Here is a 25708-nt window from a genome sequence, read left to right as displayed (position 1 = left end):
AAAATACTAACCTCTGTTACTCACCTCCACCATGAACCTCATTCCAGTGTAACTAGATTGAGGTACATTGTATAAAATAAGGTATTGCTAACCACCTGAGTTATTTCAAAGTATAACTTTTATAACTTATGCAGAACTGACAATACAGTTTTTAACTTGCTAACTTAAGATTAAGCTGCGGTGTACTACAGAAAGCACTGGACCTTTTTTTTAGAAAACATATAGTGCTATTTCTTTTATTTATACAAGATACAGACATTGGCAAAATATAATTTTGGAAAAAAAATGTGTACACTTGTAAAAACATGAATAATGTCATTCTTTTTACACAATATCTGGAAAAGTAAATTAGCTGAGAGAATTCTGCCACCACGATGCATTGCTAGACCACACAATACAGGAATGAAGCGCATCTGGAAATACAAGTAGAACGTGGGAAGTCGGAGGAGGCCTTTAGGCTCAATGGTATATCACTGAAGAATTTTCTTTTAAAAGATGAAATAGTAGAAAAAATTCAAAGAAAAACAGAAAATATACTATTACCATAATACATTGCAGCTTCAGAAGCATATCGGAAAAAATTAACTACAGCGCAAACAAAAAGGAAATTTCAAAATACAGAATATGCTGAGAATGTGTTCAGCCAGTTAGCACAAAAACTGTAGCACTCCAAAAAACTGAGCAATAAGACAAACTGATAAATGGCCTCATTTGCCATCAATAGTTAATATGAAGCTAAATTGTTCTTGAATACAATATCTAATCTTGGGTCCAGTAATTATAATGGCAGGGACTATGATCTGCAGCTGACTGGTTGCAACTAGATTGTTAGTTTCATCTCTTAAAAGAGTTGACACCATGTTGCAAAAAAATGTCCATTTAATGGATTTCCAAGTCAAAGGACATACAACTTTCAATTCAAGCTAAAGCTCCAATCCATGACACAATACAATGGAGAGAGGGAGAGAGAAGTTAGTTCAGTAATCAGCATGAACTTAAGTTTCCAAGTCTTTAACAATTAAAGGACACAAATATTCCTTTTTTGTACAACAAATGATGAGAAGCAGATGCTTTCCAAATTGAAAATAGTTCATGATAGCCCCTCCACCAAAACAACATCTTTATGATGTCGAGAGATATGTTGGTTCTTTTCTGAAGGCCTTCGGAAGCCCTTTTTGCAGTAATCACAACGATGAGGATAGTCCTTTGTGTGAATAGAAATAACGTGTCGTTTAAAGCCCGAGGCATCGGTAGTGCTATACTCACAGTACTCACACTGATAAACTTTTTTGCCACTGTGGGTCTTCATATGCTTCTTGAGCTCAACCTGTTGACGAAAGCCCTTTTTGCAACGTTTACATCTAAATGGAAGATCCTTGGTGTGGACTGAAAGAATATGCCGACTAAGAACAAAAGGATCTGCAATTTTAAAGTCACAGTGCCTACACTGGTGCAGTTTTTTACCCTTGTGAGTTGACATGTGTTTCTTGAGCTCTGAGGGTCGATGAAAACCCTTGTCACATACCTCACATTTGTGAGGATAGTCCTTGGTATGGACTGAAATAATATGGCGCTTCAGATCACTGGAGTTAGAACTCCTGTGATCACAATGTGTACATTGGTGGGTTTTGTGTCCTTGATGAATGGCTGTATGTTTCTGCAGTTCTTTGGCATCCGTGAAAGTCATTAAACAATGCTCACACTTGAAAGGCAGATCCTTGCTGTGCTTTGTCTTCATGTGGGTCTTGAGATTGGAGGCATCTGCTGACTTATAGTCACAGTACTGGCACTGGTAGGGTTTCTCCCCAGTGTGGGTTCGCATGTGTTTCCTCAGTTCTGATGGATGGCGAAAACCCTTTCCACACTCCACACATATATGAGGGAAATTCTTGCTGTGCACAGCTAAGAGGTGTCGGTTCAGAAGCCCCTGCTCTGCAGTCTCATAATCACAAAATTTGCATTTGTGCATCTTTGTAGCTCCCTTTTCCCGGTGAACCAACTTATGGGAAACCAGAGCTCCTGGGTGAGTAAATCTCTTGCCACATTCATCACACTCATAGGTCTTCTCCACCTTGTTCATGAGCATATGGCTTTCCAGATGATTATGCAAACTGGTCTTCTTGTTGGTAGTGTAATCACAGTCTGTACACTGGTATTTTTTCTTAGTCAGCTGCTCCGGATGATTCTTCATGTGCCTCTTCAGAAAGCCTCTGGACTTGAACTTTTTTCCACAGATCATACATGGATAAACTGTAATAGGATGCCCGTCAGGCCCTATGATGATTGCTGTATCAGAATAAAGAAACAAAAGTAACTTAATTGGCATGATTGATAACAAGGATAGAGAAACAAAATTGAGAGAGGGATCAAAGTTCTTAACTAAATTTTAATTCTTCACAAACCTATTTTATGTAGATTTAAGCAAAACCCTTTATTTGGAAATTTCTTGTCCCCAAGTACAATAAATCAAGACATATTAGGCTTCTCAAAGTAAAAATAAACCCTTAATATTTCCTTCCAGCCCCAAATATTGAAAAGATCATCTATGTAGATAAAAATACTGGAATATGGTGCAGGTTTCGGGGAATGGAAATTTAAAGGAGTGAATAATGACATGATATTCAATAATGCAATATGTTGTTGACTTGTCATCTAACTTTATCCACATCACCATTTACTCAGTAGCTTTATGAGGAAATGCAGTGATGGGAAAAAAGTAAATAATGGGTTCCATTTCTGACAGCCATTCACTTACAAGGTCCGGAAGCAAATGTTCATGCTTGGAGACATTAAAGCAACTGGTATACTAAGCTCATAAAAAGGTTCAATTTATTGAATACATTCACAACATTTGGACACCCGTTAAGTGCTAATCTTTGCAGAGCTCTACATATTTTTCTTTACTGAATATGCATGGTGATTTGTCTCTATTTTGTTGTAATTTGCAAATCCATCTTCCAAAAACATCACACAATAATAGTGTAATGAACCTTGAAGAACTCCCATCCATTGCCATCAAAATCACAGTTCCCTTATCCCACACTGCTTGCTGCTATCTCCTACCAAAGATCCACAAAACTGACTGTCCAGGTAGGCCAATTGTCTCTGCCTGCTCCTGTTCCACTGAACTCGTGTCCTCATATGTCAACTCCCTTCAATCCCTCTTTGTTCAGTCCCTTCCCACCTACACGACGACACCTCTCATGCTCTCGATCTTCTCACTAACTTTCAATTCCTTGGCCCTGACCGCCTCATTTTCACCATGGATGTCCAGCCTCTATGCACTTCTATCTCTCATCAAAAAGCTCTTTCCCTTTCTCCTATGGTCTACTCTCCTTTTCTCTCATATTCCTTACTCTCCAGCCCTTTACCTTTCCCACCCACCTGGCTTCAGCTGTCACCTTCTAGCTATCTTCCTTACCACCCGCTCCCCCCATTTTATTCTGCTGTCTTCCCCCTTCCTTTCCAGTCCCGAAGAAGGTCTCAGCCCAAAACGTCGACTGTTTATTCATTTCCATAGATGCTGCCTGATTTACTGAGTTCCTAAAGCATTTTGTGTGTGCTGTCCAGCATCTGCAGACTATCTCATGGCTAATACATTGTACTGCTACACTACAAAGTCAACCATGGAGTAACAGACTTACAAAATATGGAAAATAGCCCTTCAAGATAACTCTCCTTGCTAACTAAAGTGCCTTCCTAAGCTACCTCCAGTTGCCTATGTTTGGCCCATATCTTTCTAAACCTTTGCTATCACTGTATCAATTCAAATAGCTCCTTATAATTGTAAACACCTCTACTTCTTCCTGTGGCAGCTTGTTCCACATACCTACCACCACTTGTGTTAAAACACTTGCCCCTCAGATCTCATATAAATCTTTCTCTTTTCATCTTAAACCAATGCCCTCTAAGTCCTAGACTCCCCTACCCTGAGAAAAGAAATATGAATATCCACCTTTATTAATACCCCTCATGATCTTGCAATTGTGCACCAAGTTTCTGCAAAAACATGTTGAGGTATAAAAGCATCAAGAGATACATGTTTCACTTATGATCAGCACATCATAAATTGCTATCAGCATCACCAAAGACAGCACCAAGAGAAGATTAGGAACTTGCCTGCAAAGACTTCAAATAATTCTGTTTCAAAATAAAAGACTGACCAAGTATTTGTAATCACTCACTCACATCTAAGGGAACAATTTATTTGTAACAATGGCACAAGTATTCAGTCAGTGAATAAAGCAATATGTAATAAAATAAGATAATAAATAGGAGAAGAAATTGATGGAATGTTTCCTTTCCTCCTATCAAAACGAAACCATTTCAACTACTTCCTAAGTATATGACTGTCTAAGTTTATTATTTGCTGCTTTAGGAGCAACAGGTGAATAGTCAATTAGTGAAGTATTTTTTAAAAGTAAAAATAAATTAATAATTTAAATTTGAGAGAAACGACATCACCTGCATTCATGAGAGCAAGTAAAATGCCAGATTTTGCTGTGTGAGTGGACTAGGTATTAAAGAGCCTTGCAAAAAAATGTTTTCAATGCCAAGCAATGACTCATAATAAAAGATCAAGGAAAATTAAGTACCTGTCTGATATTGTCTACTTTCAAGTCTCTTCCTTTTCCTTGATTTTGGTTTTACCAATCTGGTAAGCTCATTTGTTCCATCTGCCTGGAGGAGGTGACTGCCTGTTTCATTTTTATTCTCTACAGCATCCGAACTGTTACCTGAGAAGACAAAATGACCAGTTTCAGGTACCCATTTTATTTACAGATTTTAAGTTAATTCATATATATTCATATTCTATATAACCTCAAAAGCCACTTTATTAAGTAGTTCTGCTGTTGTAGTCCATCCACTTCAAGGTTCAATGCGTTGTGCTTGCAAAGATGCTCTTCTGTTGTACCACTTGGTTACTTGAGTTACTGTCACCTTCCTGTCAGTGTTAAGTTGTCTGGCCATTTTCCTCTGACCACTCTCATGAACAAGACATTTTCTCCCACAGACTTGTTGCTCACTGGATGTGTTGTTTTTCACACCATTCTATGTAAACGCATAAGAAAATTCTTGACCATGCTTTTTAAGCATTTGAGTTGCTGCCACATAATTGGCTGATTAGATATTTGCCTTAATGAGCAGGTGGACATAATAAAGTGGACGCAGTGTATATAAATCACTCTCATAATTCATCTGCTTTAGCCATTACAATCCTTACAAAGGGCTAGCCAAGCAATTTTAAAATATCAACTCAATCAAAAATGGATTTAGAAAAATTGTCAAACCCAGTAATGGGAGTTGATTTTGTTTCATATACAATAATTCCTTGCATGTAGGCAAAAAATTGTGCTGTTGATCTGACATTATCAATAATATGATAAACAAAAACAATGTCAAAGTTCAACAAGTGCTTAACAAATATTACAACTGTATACATAGTCTCCTAGGTATCAATATCTTGCTTGCATGCAATAATTTTAAATTAGACTGAGCAATCAGCTATGAGGTTAAAAATGGGTGCATGGTCTATATAATGATATATAAAATTATTGAACTAATTCAAAACTCTTGGAGGAAGTCTTCAATAGAAAACAAATACCCAAATTGTGTGCTTTCATTATACATACATCAAATTGTCAGAAACCGCCACTCACTGGCCTCAGTGTACATGTACTTACAATGTGCTACTGCAACAAAAGCTTTTGTTTTGTGAGCACTGATATAAGTGAACATATTTTTTATTTAATTTTCACAGCCAAAAATGGAATAAAACGATTTAATTTTAAAACTTCTCAATCAGTTAAGCAAATTTTTCTCTTTTAAGTCAAACTTTTAGCTTAATTTGTGTTTAGAGTTATGATGTTCCCTAATTAATGACCCTAATTGCTTTGGTAATAGTTCTTAACTTATCTTGATTGAGTGCATTGTGGTAACAATTTTCCACAAAGTTATGACATTAACCACTCGGCACAAGAGATCAAACACTAGTTACTCAAACTTTGTTGTAACTGGAAATAGCGTTAATCACTGATCTTAACTGGTAGCTTTTGAAAAAAAAAACATACTTACCATATGCAGTAGCCCAAGCTACCGGAACAAATGTTTTGCTAATATCTGTTTCTTCAACTTGTTGTTCATGGCCAACTGCTGCTTCATCTTCTCCTACTATGACTTCCATGTAAACTTCATCTGCAATGTCAGCACAATCTAGAAAAACAAGTAACAATAAAATCTATTTCAATTCCTTCAAGTAAGTTAATTTTGCACTTTAAAAAAATCACTTGGAATCACAGATAAACAAATCTCTATTAGTTATGCATTTGCAAATTTGTTCGGACCATAAGCATTTACTGAAAATGGAATTTTAACCCAATCAGCCATGCAGTTCGAAACCCTTTTGTGTACTTAACTCTGTGGAATACCACTGTAGTTCAAGCCCAGTGAAGAATGATTCGATATTATTCTGCTCAATATTGGATGTACACTGAAGGGATTGTACAGAGGGAGGTTCTTCTAGTGAGAGGAAGTACAATGAGGGATTGTATAGTGAGAGGATATACAGTAAGTGGTCTTAAAGTGGATATTGTACACTGAGTGATCCTAGTGGCCTTACATGGAGGGGATTGTACTGAGTGGTTTTATCGTGAGGGTATTGTACATAGTGTTCTTAGAGTGAGGGAACATACCCTGCAGGGATACTGAGGATTATGTGGGGGGAGTGGGTTTGGGTTCAATGAGTGGTCTTAGAGTAGGGACTGTACACAGTGGCCATACTGACTGCATGGACAAGAGGGATTTAGGGAAGAGGGATTGAGGAACCCTGGAGCACATCCTCAGCAGCTGCACAAGGGCACTTGGTGAGGGACGGTACCGATGGAGGCATGATCAGGTCCTGAAGACCATCGCTGAAGCCATCAGCGCAGGAGTGGAGTGGGTGAAGCGGTCCCAAACCTCCAAGCAGACCATTGCCTTTGTAAGAGCTGGGGAGCAGCCAATACCCGCCAAAAGAACATTGGCAAGTATACTGACCTCTGCAAGAGACTGGCAGCTGATGTTCCTGATTTCAGGAACATCACTGATGATGTGTCCAGAAGCATCAGTAGATGTATGCATACAGGGGGCAATGGGACTTCCTCACTGGGCAATGCATGATAATAGAGTCATAAAGTCTTACAGTATGGATAAGTTTAGCTGAAGTGTGTGCTTTTATGCTGTAAGACTCAATGACTCTTTATTGTTTATAAAATGACGTAAAGACTCATTGACCATGCAGATGAGATCACCCACTGAAGTTCCAGAATATCAATCAGACAACATTAAGGTGTTAATTCAAACTCTGAAGCAATTTATCTGCATGAAATTGGCCTATTATTGCCTGAAAATTGCACCAAAATGAACAAAATTAAAGTCACTGAGATAAGAAGGATAACTGTACAGTGGCTGAATTCATAACATAAATCAAGGTGATTTTGGCACTGCATACCAGTCGTAACAGCCCCAGAACCTGACAGCAAGTACTCCTCAGAAGGCATAAGCATCAGATTAATTCCCCATTGTGTGGCTTCTGCACTTACTAAGTAATTCAATCGTTACTTCAGCACCATAGTCTTTCTGACAATTATCCGAAAGGTGACAACTGTTATATGAGATATCATTGCCAAAGATAAGCATCACAGTTCAACATTATGGGATCCTGAAATTCCCTATCCAACATGGTTCTGAAGTATTTTCACAAAAGTAACAGCAATGGTTCAAGATGGATAAAAAATGCTGCTTCGTTACCCACAAATCAACATAATATTTTTCAAAAAGTTGGTATTAACATTTATACCAGCAGATAAATGGGGTAAATAAACTGTATTTTAGGTTAAATGTAATCTTACACCCGGTCAAACCTTCAGTACCTCATTAAGTATAAGACCCTGTTACTATTATCAGTTGTTGCCTCCATTCAATTGTCTTATCTTCCTCATTAAATCTATAAAATTTTCCAGAGCTAATGGTGTATAAATAATCTATATATTCAACAGATAGTATGTAAATACATTAAATCTACAATATACACCAATAAACTCATTTTCAACTGATATACATTTCCTTGTAGTAAAAATCATGCAAATTGTACAGTATGTACCGTTTGGGATAGTATTATGTACAAAACAATAATTTGATTAATTATCCACCTAGAATTTCTGTGTGTTCAAATTCTTGAAACTTGACAAATTTTAGGATAAGTGAAATAAAACAATAGGCACTTACTTGCTTGAAGGTAGCAGTTCTCCTCATGCTGTGTTGCGTTCACTATGAGATAATCCATTGAAATGTATTAACTACTTAACTGAAGAACATGTATATACAACTTAACTTTAAAATTTCACCCAATTTTAATATAAGTGGCTAATTATTAGTTTTAGTTTAGATTATTAGTTTTCTAAACTAGCAAGCCAGTGGTTGAAAACTGAATGCACTTTGCCAAAGGAACATAGTGGAGTTCAATAAATCTTGCAATTCTGGGTCAATATAATTACTGCAGCCTGGCTAATCTAGTTGACTAGCCAAAGGACGAATGATATGATATAATCTCTTAAAAGACCATGTAGAATAATCACTCAAAGCCTGCCTTTTCTGCCAACAATTAGTGCTTGTATTATCACTGACAAGGCTGAACAGATATATTAAGATTAATCAAAATGGATTCAATTTTGCAGGATTTCCTCTCAAACAAGTCAGTGGTTTACGACTGTACTCCTGAATGTGTTCAAATGATGGACATAGACATTGGGGGAGAAAACAAAACTTCTGCTAATTCTCCAGTGGAGAATTTGCATGAACATTCTGCATCAGGATGGGATGATAGTACTTCAGTTAGGCAAAGAGCTATGCAAGTCTAAATACTAGATAATCTGGATTTTTTAAAGCTCTTAAATAGCTTTTAAATGTCATACAGATTCAAAGATTTTGACACTCGTTGCATTTGGTTTAACTGGCTGTCAAAATAGCTTTAGGATTTTTATGGGTGGGTATTAAATTATTCTCTTTTCCAACATTTGATTGTTTTACACTGGGGTACAACCTGTAGGACAGGAATTGAATAAACTTCAAACCACATGGCATCAAACTGTCATCCACATTTCAGGCATCAAGAGACTGCTCACATGATGTACTATTCGAATACTCAACATTAGTGGTCACAAATTTCACCCAACACAAAGTCCAAATTAAATTATTTTAAAATACCTTAGATTCAAAATTGCATTCTAATTGGTATTCAAGCAATGTCATCAAAGTTTAAGGTGGATTTCTAAAAGATGCCTGGGAACAGTAATCCATTCTGACTCACTCAATTTCTTTAATTTGCTTAACACTCTGGAAGGATTGTATTTACATTGGGGCTCTATTTTATTAAGTGCAAAACCTTTTTAAGAAATCTGTACTTACTTATATCCTCATCCTCCTGATTAGGGTCATTAACAGTCATGTACACCATTTTCTCTCGTGATATTCTGCCCACGTTGCCCTGATCCAGTAGTCCAACCCCATGTTCATTATCGGGTTCACTTTCGCCAATGTCTACAGTTCCACCTTAAGTTGCATAACAAAAAAAGTCATTATATTTCATTATAGTCATTATAAGAAGCTAAAAATCCCCATTACTTGCACATGATTTATGACACATCATATCACTTTGTAAAAATAATTATTTAACTCCCCTTCCAGCATTTTTCTCCCCATCTAAACATATAAATTATTTAGAAATTTCAAGGGGATTTACAATGGAAGTACAAGATAAAATGGAAATTGTCTCAAATAGCTTTTGTTCTTTAAGAGTTGTCCCAAATAAGCCCAATTAACCAGGATCACTATATAAGCAAACTAATGCTTATCGACTCACCTTCATCAGCTACAGTATTTCAAAACCAGCAGCACAACAAAAAATACAAGGATCCTTACATAAAATGAAAGAACTCGGTGTGTCTAATATTCTTAATTTAAGTAACTGGTTGAATCACAAATTATGCCCAGAATTCCTACTTGCCCTGCCTAACCTTTTTTTTGGTAGGATTCAAAATGGAATACTAAAATGACATTGATCCACTTGATTACTCACCTAAATCATCCTCACCATCATCGGCCTTGAAAATGTAAACTTTAATGACATCACCACAGGTACTATCTTCTTTTAAACTTTCACTCTGTGTTGACAGTCCACTTTCCATTTTCAGCTCACCATTTCCTCCATGTTCAATCTTTCCTCCATCATCATCCACTAAAAAAAAACAACTTTAGTATTAACCACACACACGTCCTGAAACATGCAGATCAGATTTTTACAAACTGCTTAGTGCTCTGTGTCAAAGTAATTGTTCAAATATTTTCATTTCGTCCAGAGTTGCATAATTCATGCTAAACAAAAATGTAGCTTTCTACAGGGAAAATACAACAAAATTCTGAAATATGAAGAAATTTTTAAAAAGTATTATTAGATAAAACTATTTTAATAAGTAAAAGTCTCCGAGTAGCACTTGCTTTTAGCAACAACCTCAAAAAAAAGTAAAAGAAACAACACTAAATTAGAAACTATACTTAATCCCTTCTTATAGTCAAATATTCATTATGGACAGATAGTCTGCACTGGTAATTGTAAGTGTAATGGCCTGCTTAAGATTTCTGCTGCTATGCTGTGAGGTAGTTTATATTAGCAGCTTTCTGTAAAAGCAGTGTGCTATGCTGGAAAGTGTGTTTTGGCTTTGGTGAGTTAATGACCCATGTCGTTCCACACAGGATTACGAGTCAGCCAATCAGGATTGTGGGGTGTGAGAGAAGGTATGAAGAGAAGAGAGCTGTATGAAGGAGTTTTCTTAAGGACAGTAGTGTAGCTTGAAGTCTTTGGCAGGAACTGCAGAGTGGGGCACAAGGGAAGATGCTGTAGAATGCCATTAGAAGGAGAGTCCCTGTTGCAATAACTGTTTTGTACAGATGAATGGCTCCATGGAGGAAGGGCCAATACTCCTAAGAGAGCCAGTTCATTCAAGATGGTCTTCAAGGGGAATTCAGAATGAGGCACAGACTGTGGGTCCACAGCATGAGTGAAGAGATACACCCCGACTTCTCCAGTATGAGCTCCAACATTATGTGCACATTGGACTGGTTTAACAGTTATGGGCCATGTTATATTTCTTTTATTTTTCTGTAATTGTTTGTGAAAGTTAAAATTTGGTAAATATATTTTCTTTATAATTTTATGCTGGTGTATGATCTGTCATTTCTGGGCTACCGATAACTGTGTATGGACAGAATTTACTCAGTATTCACTCAAAATTGAGGTTTCTTTAATAGGGATATCACTACGTCCCTTTTTTGGTTGACCTGACTGACCCTAGACATATATCGTTTATGAAATGTGGCCTTCTCACCAGTGACGTGGCTGTTCGCAGAGTTATCTAATGAGCCAAATCTGTTTGCGAGCCCCAGTGAGAGGGTCACATAAGCAATAAATGGGTGGTACCTTAATGAATGTGTTTTCTAAAATTCAACCACATAGTATGCATTTTCATGTTTTTGTAGCCACTAACTTTAGCAGGAACACGTTGTATCCAGTGGCTCTGCCTTCAAATATGCTTGTGATATTGCACTAATCCCAACAACTTCAAATTCAATCAGTGACCCTTTTCCCAGCCAATCTCAGTAGACAACAGCACAGGTTACTACCACCCTCGGCATCAGAGGGAAGAAGAAAAACAATATTTCAAGATATTTATTATAAGAGCTAAGATGGGAAGGATTATTTAGAATACCAGATAAGGATAGGGCTGCACCTGGCTATGCTGAACCCATGGATAGGTAAGTTACTGTCTAGACTTATAAATGAGAAAAATTGTCACCAGCAGCTGAAAAAATGTAACCACTAATGGAGAAAATGGAAAGAAAAAAACACCTAAAAAGTTCAGAGTAGTAACCAGCAAAAGCATAAACACAGTTAAAATTCAAAATAAACTGATGCTAGAAAATAAGTATCAGGGCAAGCAACAATGCAGGAGACAACGGCAGAACAGGAACATTGAAACATAGTGAAAATAACACAAAAGGTATGCACCTTTCGAGGCACTATATTGTCTAGGAATAACTATTATGCATCAGATTTAAAGCAAAACAAAGTGACACCTGATTATGGCCAATAAGTTAGAAACCGTGTGGCCTGAATACCAAAGGAAGGAGGATGCCTATTTTACAATTAATGAACTCCAGAATAAAATGTCACAAAATGTAAACAATAACATGATACAGAATGAAAAAACTAAAAAATGTCTACAGTTAGATAGGGAGAAAATGAGTGAAGCATCTAGAGTCGGAAATGGGTAACACGTCCATACTGTTTTGCCCATCTACACTAGTTCCATTTGACCAGAATACATCCATATTCAAATGCTTGCCTAAATGTCTCCTATGTGTAATAATTGTATCTAATTCTACCACCTCATCGGTCAATGAGTTCCAGATATCAACTACTCTCTATATTAAAAACAGTTCTCCTCAAAGTTTTCTTTAAATTACTTTCTTTTCAACTTAAAACCTTTGTGGGGGGGAGAGACTCTGCCTCTCCAATTTGTATGTCTCTCACAATTTTATACACCTCCATCAAGCCACCCACCAGCCTCCTTCAATACAGGGAAAACAACACCAGATCCAATCTTTCTCCAAAGTCCTCCAATCCAGGCAGTATCTTGATGAATTTCTCTCCAGCACAACCACAATCTTCCTTTCATGTGACAACCAAAACTGCACATATGGTACTGTGCTGGAAGTGCACAAATTCAATTGCATTGGTCCTCTGTAATTAAAATAGCCTACCATTATTAATTAACAAGGGTCACAAATAAGATCAACTTGGGCAAGATATTTGAGAGTACCCAATGCTTGGGCAGGAACACTTGTCATCACTATGGAAAGGAGAAATACTGCTGAGAAAAAAAGACTGGTTATTACTTTTAAAATTTGCTGGATCTCAAGGCACATAAATAAGCGTGACTTGACACGATTCCATAATGTGTGAACACACAAACATCTGGATAGACATATTATGAAATAATTTAGTGAGCTAAATTCTTGGAAATTAAAGTTAAGAATTTATCCGAAACTTGCATTTTGTTTTAGTGATCAACAAAAAGTGAAATAATAATCAGACCCAGTAGTTATTTTATAGTAAAACCCACAGAAGCCTTAAAATGACTTAAAAACTTTAACATGTTATAGGCAACTAATTAAAATTGAAGTCTGGCTTTATAGGTCAGCGAAGCAAGTTTAAACACACTTGTAAATTGATGAAGGACAGGATGCAAAGCTTATGTCAAAAGTGTCAAGAGAATCTGGGACTATGGTGCTTAACATCTGAAAGTCACCCTCTGCAACAACCTCAATTTTGACTTGGAATTGTTACCCTAACTTAACATATAGATTCAGACAGCACAGACATAGATCCTTTTGTCCAGCTCGTCCATGCTGCCTGTGATGTTAATCCATAACAAACCCCATTTGTCTGCATTTGGCTCAACACTTATGAAGATAAAACTTAGATCTCCTCTCATTTAAACTTGTGTCCTCTATTTATAGACTCTCCTGTCCTGGGGAAAATAGACTCTAATCATCTACCCACTTTATGTCCCTCACAGTTCTATAAATCTCTGTTACAGTGAAAACAAACACGCCCATACAATCTCAAAAGTATAGACCTTCATTCCAGACAACTTCCCGCTGAATCTCTTCCACACTCCCTCTATTGATACATTGTTTCTGTAGTATGGTGACCACAAGTCTTATAACTGCAACATGATGCCCGACTCTTGTACTGATAGACTCAGGGTATCAAGGCAAGCATACCAAAAGCTTTCTTCACTGCCCTGCCAACCTGTGTCACTACTTACAGCAGCAAGTTATGGGTTTGCATCAAACCAGGTGTCAAAACTGTCTGCAAAAGTAAATGGCATCAATATATATTAGCAACAAGGGTCCCTACAGCAATCCTTGCAACATACAATTTTTTTAGACTTCCAGTCAGAAAAACGTCAATCCACCATTGCATTGCCTTTCACCGAATCAGTTTTCAATCTAGCTTGCCAACAATCTCTTGTGCCTTAATCTTCTGGACCAACCTAACAAGCAGGAATTTGTCAAAAACCTAACTAAACTTTTTAACTTGTGCCCAAGTGATGCCAGTGAACCAACAATACACCTACTGTTTTAATAGCAAAGCACATATTGAATATAAAATTAAATTATTTTTATTTCATATGTAAGGATTATACTCCATTCATTCTAAGGACTGGATATAATACAGGCAGTTAAAATCAGAGTTAATCCATTACCATCCTAAACCAAAATTGCCTTGATAAGTTCATGGACTGGATTTCACAGTTCTTACACTGAAAACATATGTGTAGATGCAGCAAGCAGTTCATAAGGTATGTGGCATTGTAAGAGGTTTTGAGTACAAAAGCAAGAATATCTGACTGCAGTTGTACAAGGTCTTATGAAGATTCATCTGAAGTGTGTGCAGTTTTGGTTATGATGTCTTAGAAAAGGGATTTACTTGCTATAGGAGTGCCAGAAATGTTCATCACAATTCTGATAAGGCTAGACTACCTAGATAATGGAGACAGCATTTTTCATGCCTGGGTACCTAGAACTAGGAGCCACAATCTGGGCAGGCATTTGGACCAGAAACAAGGAGAAATTTCTTCATTCAAATGGTGATGAAAATGTGTAATTTTCTACCACAAAGGATCATGAATAAGCTTAAGAATTGGATAGGCAGATTGCTAAATACAAAAAAGGATCAAGGGTTTGGAGAGAACAAGAATATTAGAATAGTTGAATCGTACAGTACAGAAATAAGCCCTTTGGCCCACCATGTCCAGGCCAACATTTTTGACAATTTGTACTAATCCTATAATCCCACATTAGAACTGAGACAGAAGACCAGTCATGATTGCATTGAATGGTGGAGCAGACTCAACAGGTTGAATGCCCTCATCCTGCACCCACTCTTGTATTTTACTGAGCTAGGTTCTTGCAAGTACATATTTAACATAAGAGAATAAACAACTTCCCCAGACAGGTTAAAAATCCATCTCAAATTTACTTGCTCTTTGGGACTGAGCGAATAATGAAAATTTGTCTGAACTCAAAAGACATGTTCTAAACCTTTTCACACAACACAAATAATTGCAATTCACAAATTCAGCTTGAGGGCCAGTTTTATCTATCCTACCCACACTGAGTTTGAAATTTTTTCCCAATGTTTCTGGACTGTGGAGGCTTGCAGTTTAAAATACTTTAGTATTAAAAATTCATGGTGTAAATTATGGGCTCAGGGTGGACAAGTGAACTTGAGAAATACTTTATGCATTGGGAAATAGTGACCAAACAATAAGAGTGCAAAATTTGCAGATATGAAAACTGCAACTCTGGCAGTGCCAAAATTATCACAGTATCCAAGTCCCAACTATTGACAGCCTCTATTAATAACATTAAAGTGAACAAGAAATTGGCATCGAAATGTACTGAAGATATACAGGGAGTTGGGAAAGCAAGGTATGATGACACAGAGACACACAGAATACTCCTGCAGAGAGGTATCTCACACATGAAACATGAAAAGCTAGTATGTCAACTAAGTAAATAATGATGATGGCAAGTGGAATATTGGCACATTTATTGTATATGATGTAAATGTGCTAATGGCACAAATATTGGCAAAAATCACACCTAGAGCAATGTGTACAATTCAGATCTCTTAATACGTGGAAGGCTGCTCAAGCAGTTTGATTCGTTGAAGGGGCTTGTCTTGAGGAAACATTCAGAAAGTAGGATCTTTACATTGGCATCTAGAAGAACAAACGATATAACAGAAACATGAAAGGTTGAGGCTGATAAGATGGGGTTCCTTTGAGAAGGATTCCAGAAATGGGGACTATGGTTTCAAATAAAAAGGAAGCTCCTTAACTAAGACGGAATTGATGGGAATTTCTTCTTTCAGAGGGTCATAAACTTTTGTAATTCCCACAAAGAGTGACAAAGAATGAATCCCATTTCATATATTTTACAATTATAAAGACTCACTCAAATTAATTTAGATTGCAATCACTTTTTAGATTTGAATGAAATAGTCAAAAGTTTCACAAACAAAATAATTTTATAATATCAAATGAAACATTATGATTGCGTCAACTTGTGTGCAGGGATAAAGAACAAATTCCATTCATTTTCCATGTGCCAAAGGCCTACCTCTCTCGTCACTTACAGGAAATCATTAAATAATCTTCATTAGTGCCTTTATTTCCTACTGGAGCCTCGATGGTTACGGGAACTGTCTCCTGACTCTGAACGTGTAAACTGCGTGCATCTATCACAGTCTCTGCAGTTGAGTCGGTCACCAGAACTTCTTCTACATCAGGCAATAAGGCATCCGTGACTATTTCAGCTTCACTGACTGCAATGTGCTCAGCAGTGGCCATATCAGACACATGTATCGACTCACTTGTCAGTACATGTTCAGCAACACACATGGCCTCTGACGTAATGTCAGAAGCTAATACGTCTTCAGGGATTGTAGTCAGAGTTTCCTCTGTGCCAACATCTGTGTCCAGTACTTGTTCAGGAACAATTATGGTTTCTGGTTCCTCAATAATATCAGGGCAGTGGACATCTTCAGCCACGACGTCTTCAATGGCATCTTGTATTACAACAGAGTCAGTGTCATCAGAGACAAAATGGGATTCTGGGTCAATAGTGGAATCTACAAAGACGGTTTCTTGAACTTCCACAAGAATATGGTGTCCATCAATATGCTGTGAAGTCACTTCATGAACTAAAAAAATTTAAAAAAATTAAAAATCAATTAATACTCATAAACAAAACCTGGTTACTTTACTATAATAAAACAAGCATCAAAATTATGACACAGGATTGTCATTTTGTCCATTACAATCAATATAAAACTATCAAGTTGAATCCCATCTTACAACACTTGACTCTGCAGACCACAACTTCTCATGTTTTTATGCAAAGCAGGTTGTCTCTACCATCCTACCTGTGAACACCTGCCACCCTGTGGTGGAAACGTTCTCCCTCACTGCCTTTCCAAATATTCGTCAAATGACTTTAAATAAATGCCTTCTCTTTTTGAAACCTTGGCTTGGAGAAATTAATCCTCCCTATTTGCTTACTCGAGCTCCCACAATCATTCTACAAAAACAACCAGTAAGATAGAATAGTTATTCAATTTATTGTTTGAGAGATCCTGTATATGAATTTGACAGTAGTAGTGTCCACGACGACCACAGAAAAAATATAACTAACATTTCCAACTTCTCTGCCTCAATTGTTTATCAGAGTATTTTCTTTTGATCACGAGTGGAGGATGCACACTAGAAGTACAGCACAAGTTTTAGACAGCTTTATAACTGTCCAGTGCTTAAATCATATACTGGCAAATCGAAAAATAAAACTTTCAAATTAAAAACATACTCAGAATCAGATTCTGGTTTATTATGTCTGGCATGTCATGAAATCTGTCAACTTAGCAGCAATTCAATGCAATACATGATAATATAGAAAGGGAGAAAAAAGTAAATGAATTACAGTAAATATATATATATTAGTGTGTGTGAAAATTGAATAGACTAAAAATAGTGGAAAACAGAAATATTTTTTAAAAAGTAAGGTACTTTTCATGGGTTCAATGCCCATTTAGAAATCATATGGCAAAGGGGAAGAAGCTGTTCCTGAACTGCTTAATGTGTGCCTTCAAGCTTCTGTAATCCTTCCTGATGGCAACAATGAGAAGAGGGCATGCCCTGGGTTATGAGGGTCCTAATATTTTTCGTTGCCTTCCTGAGGCACCCTCCTTGAAGATGTCTTGGGTACTGCGGAGGCTAATACACAAGATGCAACTGACTTATATTTTATGACTTTCTGTAGCTTCTTTCGGTCCTTTTGGATTTTAGTTAGGTCCGATTCTAGGATTGTTATATGCATTTTAAAAAGCACAATATATAAATATTGCTCAAATATTCTAAATATTCCTGTAAATAATAGATTGTTTATTACCTGTGTTATCAAAAATCACCTTGGGCTCCTGTTGTTGCAGTTCAAGCCCTCCTACATCTTCATCCATGGTCTGCAAATTTCATCAGTCACCACTGTATCTGTTAAACAAATAAAAAAGTTTAAAGAATGTTTTACAAAATATTTTGACTGTCACATCAATTTGTACTCAAATTGAATAATCACAGTACACTGCTCCTGAAAGAATTAGGATATTTCGTACGACATTTGGCCACTACTAGGAATCGAAAATTAGGCAAAATGTACATTCAACTATCTGCTACACTGCACTGCTAATTCCAAAACATCAGTACTCCTTAGATATGCCAAGGATCTATGAAACGTAAATGAAGAAGAAAGAATATACATGTTTTCAGAATATGGCTATTTCATGCGATATTTGGCCATTAACAGGAATCAAAAATTGAAATGTTACAGCTAGACCATATTTACTCAGATTTCATTGTTCACAAATTCAGAAAATTTTAATAGCTAGGCATGGCAAGAATTACTTTTCTTAACCATGCTATTTAGTAACCAACTATCGAACCTATAAAAACAACAACGTGCTCATTATTATTTCTCTCACACTCACGGCGCAGTTTCAATAACCTTTCAAATCAAGGGACTCAATTCTTTAAAAATAACAAACATCAGAAACGGTGTTAAAAAAGTAATCTGTGCATGCGCAGAATTGCATTCACATCTGTAAATTCTAGTCAAAATCCCCAATCTCAATTGTGTTGGAAGGAAGAAGCAAACAGCAGATTACCATTTCCCTATAGGGAAGGAAAGAAAATTAACGGAGACAACGTATGCAATAAACTACACAGTATGTCTCATGGAATGTATTTTCAAATCATCAGAGATCTGGCAGCAGACTGATTATGAAAACTAAGAAGGGAAATGGATTAAACTCCTTTGCTAATTTTCTGCCATTTTGTAGCTTTCTGAAGCTTAAAGCTCTTAGTCTAGTTGCAAGTACACACATGAACACAAATGAACACTATTGTCTTGTCTCTTATAGTTCAATATTAAAATACTATTGTTAAACACTCATAAACAAACAGAAAATTGTCCGAAACAATGACATCTATTGGCTTTAGTATTAAGTACCTCTACATCACCCTACCTTAAAGGCAGTATCAGAAGGAAAGAAACAGGAAAGTGAGAATAAAGTTAACTTGTTTAATCTGCAATCTCATTGGTTGCTTTTATTTTAATAGAGCCTGCTTAGACTTTCAACTTACAATCAATCAGGAAAATGGAAGATTATTTCCCAAGTCTAATGTCTTAATATATGATGGTTCCTCATCTACTGTGTAATGACCAATGTCTCCTACAAAAGCTATTTGTTGGTTATTTGGCAATGAATAGTTATTTCAGCTCTCCCCCTCATTTACTTTAGATTTAAATGTTAAAATGAGCAATATTTTAAAAAAACTAACACCAAACCACAGTTGTTGATATTTCATTCCTCCTTCAAGAACTTCAAGACACAAGTAAAAGTTGTGGGAAGTTGTGGAAAAGGAAAGAGAAGTAAACAGGCAGAGAGATTTGAGAAAGCTATTCTGGGACTTAAGACTTTGGTAATTGATGGAATCGTGTCAGCAATGGTACTGTATTTAAATATGGAGTTTAAAATAAGTGATATTGTACTACAGAGCTGAAGAAATATGACTTACTGCAGACATGGATACACTGTAAGAAATTCATTCAGAATCAAATATGACATCAAGATTGTGAACAATTTGCTTCAGTAGCCAGGAAGGGTGTATGGAGTTAATAGTAAAGGAATAGAGACCCATTTTCAATCTTGTGCTTTGTTATAAGTTAAAGAAACTATCAGATATTTTACAAATGTTGAGGTCAGGAGAGATGTTGAAGCAAAGTTGGATTTCCTCTGCTGAAACTAATACGACTTGAATGTAACAACATTGCTAATGGGCAACATTAGAAACAGAAGGGTACAAGTACAGATCTCTGAGGAACCGAAGAGGCAATGCTGGAAACATGGAAAGGAACATCACCGGTGACTGAATACAATTGGGCAGACAAGAATGTAATTTAACGACTAGATCCCAGCTGAGTGACAGGAAAGGTACTGGTGGAAAATACAGTGTTCAACGTATCAAAGGATGTAGATTGTTGAAAAGGAAAAGATAGGCACAGAAAACAACAGCTCATTTGTACAGTTATATCAATTATAAAAACCTACATGGGTTTACTTATGTAGCACCTGATTTGGAAAATATATTTGGAAACCACATCTGCCTGATATTCACGGCTGAAGGCTGTAGTTAATTAAAGAAGGCACATTCATTTGTCCAAATGACTGAAATATCATTCACACTGGACCTAATATATTTGGTTGGCCCCAGACTGGTGAAGAGTGTTAATGAAGTAAAAATTGAGCTTCAAGCTCAGTGAATTCACTTCAATTATTCATGCAATAAAATGAAGTAACCAAAATATTTTTATTAGAAGAGGGAAAATATTGTCTTTTGACTAAACTACCATCTTCATGTTTAAGATTAAATTCTCTTAAAAAAATATTTCTTACCTTAGCCCGACCTTCCTTCAAATGTTCACTGCTATAAGCTAAGGTCAAAGAAAGGAATTTTAGTTTACCAGGCCTACAAATAAATGTGTCAACATAAAAGCTAACCTTTCAAGAAAAAAAATAAACAATGGACATCTGCAACAAAAATCTCGAGCCAGTGCCTTGCGCTTGATCTCCTTACTTAAAGAAGGGTGTATGTGGGAATCGTGGGAAGCAACTTTATTACTTGGGCAACATTAGAGACTGAAAGGTATAAGTACAGATCTCTGAGGAACAAGAGACAATGCTGAAAACATGGAAAGAAACTCATCCCTGGTGGCTGAATACAAATGGATAGACAAGAATGTAACTTGATGACTAGATCTCAGCTGAGTGACAGGAAAGGCACTGGAGGAAAATACATTAAGTGTTCTTCCCAAGAAGAAAAATCGAGTTAAATATACTTATATACTTTGTAGATTCAAAGAATGTGAAATGGTATCATTAAAAAATATTAAGATTCTGAGAGGACTTCCTAAACGCTGTAATAAACACTGTGAGGATGTTTCCTTTAGAAGTAGAGTCCACAACAAGAGGATATAATCTCAAAGGGTCAACCAGTTAAGGTTGAAACAATTATTCATCAGGAAATGTTTAAATATTTGAACTTTTGAGGAATTTGAATACTGAAGTCAATAACTAATAATTTTTTAAAGATGACAAGACATGAACTAAAACAAATCAAAAGGTTTGGAAATGCGAGGAAAAGTGAAGTTGAGGCCATACAGCAAATCAGCCATGAACCAGAGCACGTGTGTAAAAGTGTAAGGTCCATTTATGCCGTTTTCCATTAAATACCTCTTACAACTTTCTTCTTAAGATCATAATGATGTACACAGCTGTTTTTGCATACAGACCCTTCAGATTTGTTAGTTAAGAACACATCTCTTTAAAAATAATTACCATTCAAACTAATTTTTCAATGTGTATAGATGTCGACCACCATTTGGGCATAGGTTTTCAGATGCATCTACATGAATAAGCCACCTGGTAAGAGAAGGAAATAAAGGCAAATTCAATTTCATTACTTAATTAGACCTCAAAATCTGTACACCCATTTATAAAACATGCCTACTTTACCTGAATCTAACAACAACATTTAAATTCCCTACATGATAGTTTATGGTTTGTGAAATTTTACCTTTGAAATCTAAACAACTCTGGAATCTCCCATGGCTATGAAAGACGACTATAAATACAAGCCTCCTTTCTTCCACGTCAAAAGACTGTGTAAATGTGCCACAACATACACATACAGGATTTCAAATAAAGGTGATCCCTTCATGTAGACATATAACATCTAATGTGAATTAATTATCCACCATGAAAAATTGAAGCATTGGTAAGAATGAGGGAAAAGAATAAGCTACGGCAAGACAATTTCTGATAAATGGGAAGTTCAGTATCAGAACTAAAGCTCTATTCATTGTTGTAAGGTTCATGAACTAACAGTCAACGTGCATTCAACAGTTGTATGAATGAAGCTTCATGGACATAGCTTTTCAAAAATATTTTGGCAGCTTAGTTACAGGATCAGCATACCAGTGAAATTTCCAACTCTACCTTTCACATCCACCAGAGGGCAGTTGGGCTTTAGTGTTATATTCACTCAGAAAGTGAAAAGCTCCCTTCCTCTACAGAACTGCTCTAGAAATTCTAGTATACCATAAAAGAAAGTCTAAATAAGCCCTTTAGTCACTGATATTCCACTGAGATTACTTATACCAAAGAGGGAATGTAAACAATTAACTTAGTCTGCCCCCACAGTAGAATCTACTTGCTCTGGGAATAGCCAATATAAGCACTCCCAGGGCAAGAACCCTCCAGAGATTGCCCTGGGACTTGTATCTTTCTTACCATATTTATTGTACAAATCATATTGAATTGCAAGCATGACAGAAGTCAGGATTTGCATATCTGGAGTGATTTATTGCTTTTCACTCCAAGAAATCTCTCCAATTGCATGATACAGAAAAAGACATGCCATATACAAAGGAACTTCAGATCAATCGTGGGTAACTCTTGCTTCAGGGCGAGGATTGATAACATGAAGCCTAGTCTCAGGAGTAGGACCAATAATGTGGTAAACTATCAGGATCCCTTGTGATGCTATGTAACATCAAGGTAGCTCAAAAATAGCTGCAGCAACTTGGATTTCCAAAGAAGCGATCTTTCATTATCCCTCAAAAATAGTAGTCTGTTAATCTACTACAATCCTTTGCTGTTTTAAAAGCTGTTGATTATGTCACTAAAATATACTAATTAAAAATCAAAGGAGCAACATTTTTAAAAATGATATGAAGTAAAATGATTACCTAACTGCCCTCCTGGCCAGTTAGCCAGAAAAGAACAAATGAACTTATCCATTAAGACCATGCTGTTGCATGAGGAATCACTATAATGGTATCACCACACAGGTCCAGCCAATGACAAGTAAGTGCTAGGGGAGGGGAGGTGGGTGGTGCAAGAGTTTCTTTTGTGCTTCCAGCTCAGTCTTCTTTCAAAAGGCTACATTTGATCATTTGCAATTAAATATGAGGCTGAATTTTTTGCAATCCTCACTTACATAAGTTAGCCCCAAAGTTATTACAGGTTGGGGACCCCTTATTCAAAATGATTATTTTTTTCTTGAGCGCCGTTATCACAAATGCAAAATTCCACAAGACACTGGGAAGGTTCTCAGGTGATACACACGTCTTTGCACACCAAACAGTCCTGACAAGTGTCCTCACATATGTAATGAACCCATGTTAATGAAAAATAGAAAAACACCACAATAAAGTGAAAAATAAAGATCTCAACTGTGTATTTTCAGCGTTGGAATGAACATACGCTGCTCGTGAAACAAGTAAAGATCTATCATGGCGAACTGAACATTGAGGGTAATTGTGAATATTCAGCAAGTCAGTAGCAGAACAAAGGCATGGCATTTAATTTTTGAAGCATCGCTGATAAAAATCTAATACCAGAACAAGTCTAGAGCGCTGATTATCTTTTACCTTAGATAAAACCTTTAAAAAGTTACTGAAACCTTTAAAAAAGTTACTGTAACCTTTTAATCACAACACGGCATCAAAGGTATAAACTGCCGCTGTTTATTGTTCAACAGCTGATTCAGGTACTCTCCTGATCTGCTGTGCTGCTTTTGTTACTCTGCACACATTATATTAATGGTATGTAATAATTTTTACTGTTCAGTACATGTGTGAAAAAACATGTCCAGCCCCAAGCATTTCCGATAAAGGGGTACTCAACTGTATGTCTTAAAACGTTGAATGCCTTCAGGTTCAAAGATTGAGTTTTATGTTTAGTCTCCCAATATCTTACAAACCCTTTAACCAACATATTTCCCATTTCCTTAACAGAAAAAAATTAATCTGCTTTTGACAAAATTTGTGCTCATGCTTCCTGGTGAATTAGTTAATGCAAACTATTTACAAATTAAATATGTTTACCAAATTGCTCTTTAGATGTCATCAGGATAGAGAATAAAGTATAAAATAGGCAATAACTGAATATTTTTCTTCACTGAACTGATAGCAGTTTTGATAAGGAAACCTCTAACTCCAGCTCTGCCTTCAGACAAAGCCCAAGGCTGCCTTTAGGAACTCAGCTGCAGTCATCTTTCAGACCTCAACGCCCGTCTTTGGAATGCAAAGATGAAAAGGGTCAGATCAACAGGCTCTCTACATACAACCCATACAGATGCAGCATTTCCAGGAAGCCAGTTGATCCATTCTGAAGCATGAAAGACAGTGTCCTTGAGGAACAATAAATGACATTCAACCACCTCATTGCTCAGCTGATTCAAGATCTAGACCATAAACATCTGCTCATTTCACACTCTCCACATGTCATCTAATTTACTGTATGTTTCCAATTGAGTGTTTTTTTTAATATTTCAGCAATATTTTCATATTTTTCTCTGTAGAAATTAACCATTTTTGGAGCATGTGTAATGGTCAAACCTATGAGTTAACATGTAGGAAGATGATGTGGTGCTAGATGGCACTCTTGTTCCACTTTCGCCATGAGTAAAATTTACTTCAGTCGACTGTATTTCAAATCATTTGAAACCAAGAAGGCATGCATGAACACCCTTGTTTGACAATACTTTATTAAAATTGGAATTCTCAGTATGGTAACTCAGTGGAACATTGACAATCAGCATTAAGTAACACCCTGGAAACACATGTAAAGTGCCTTCAAGTGTAACTTAAGAAACATAACATTAAATAAGCAGGAACACAACAACCTTGATTTCAACAAATTCTCAGCATTTGTTCTGCAGTTTCATTCCTATTTGAACTCAAGACAACACTTCCTTACACCCAAATTATGTTTCATACTGATTCATCTCATAGAACCTGCACTCTATGCTGCTGACAATCTGACATCAGGTGCTCAATAAATTCTATTGTAATCTCATGGGATCTGCAGTGTAAACACATGTGGAGCCAATGGAAACAAGCAAGTCTCTGACCCCAGTACTACAGGCAGGTGTGTGGCCAGTTGACCAGATGTGATCAAAACATGGCAGGTGTGCCATGTGGGTGACAGGTCCATGAAAGGCGATAAGGAACAAAGGATTGAAGATGCAGCATAAACTCAGGTGGATAGTGAAACATGTAGGGGGTGGGGAAGTCATTCTTACATACATAAACACTACAGATGGGAGGCTCACTAAATTGAATAGATATTGCTATCTCAAACAATATTTTTTCTTCCAACTCTGCTTAAGACGTGTTTGTCACTTTTTTATTTCAAAAAGATAATTCTGCAATCTATGAAAAACTAAAACCAATGAAACCTATTGAAATGACTTTGAGTTCACAGGAAATTGTCAAATCCAGCAGATTGAGTTTTAATCCCACTTGTTAGTTAGTATTTTATTAATTTCCTCACTCCAGGTGGATCCTTGGTTCCATACTCTTTCCACATTTTGATGAATTCTCCCCCTCATGATGACAAATACAACAGTATTTAATACTTACACAA

At 36.6% G+C, this 25708-nt stretch overlaps 1 protein-coding gene and 1 long non-coding RNA gene across 5 annotated transcripts in view; one reads left to right on the top strand and one right to left on the bottom strand.

Moving 5' to 3' along the window:
* LOC140727825 (uncharacterized) overlaps nt 1-24938 on the top strand; it is a 56045-nt gene extending 31107 nt beyond the window's left edge. The window contains exons 4-5 of the long non-coding RNA XR_012098946.1: nt 4722-4763; nt 24293-24938. This is a non-coding gene — a long non-coding RNA (uncharacterized lncRNA). The remainder of the gene's footprint in view (nt 1-4721; nt 4764-24292) is intronic.
* The window catches only part of LOC140727822 (zinc finger Y-chromosomal protein-like), a 28320-nt gene continuing 2834 nt past the window's right edge, over nt 223-25708 (bottom strand). For 2 of the 4 annotated variants that reach the window (XM_073045611.1, XM_073045610.1), the window contains exons 2-11: nt 21614-21697; nt 20672-20709; nt 18112-18209; nt 16304-16870; nt 10115-10273; nt 9445-9588; nt 8266-8307; nt 6076-6213; nt 4596-4736; nt 223-2286 (exon numbers count right to left, since the gene is read on the bottom strand). In XM_073045611.1, coding sequence (XP_072901712.1) covers nt 1091-2286; nt 4596-4736; nt 6076-6213; nt 8266-8307; nt 9445-9588; nt 10115-10273; nt 16304-16870; nt 18112-18178 — 2454 coding nt within the window. In that variant the 5' untranslated portion in view covers nt 18179-18209; nt 20672-20709; nt 21614-21697 and the 3' untranslated portion in view covers nt 223-1090. Of the gene's footprint in view, nt 2287-4595; nt 4737-6075; nt 6214-8265; nt 8308-9444; nt 9589-10114; nt 10274-16287; nt 16871-18111; nt 18210-20671; nt 20710-21613; nt 21698-25708 lie in introns of those variants that run through there. The other 2 variants (XM_073045612.1, XM_073045613.1) reach the window with 2 other exon arrangements.

Source organism: Hemitrygon akajei, chromosome 5, assembly GCF_048418815.1.
Source record: "Hemitrygon akajei chromosome 5, sHemAka1.3, whole genome shotgun sequence".
Lineage (NCBI taxonomy): Eukaryota > Metazoa > Chordata > Chondrichthyes > Myliobatiformes > Dasyatidae > Hemitrygon > Hemitrygon akajei.
This window is presented reverse-complemented; position numbering and strand designations above follow the sequence as displayed.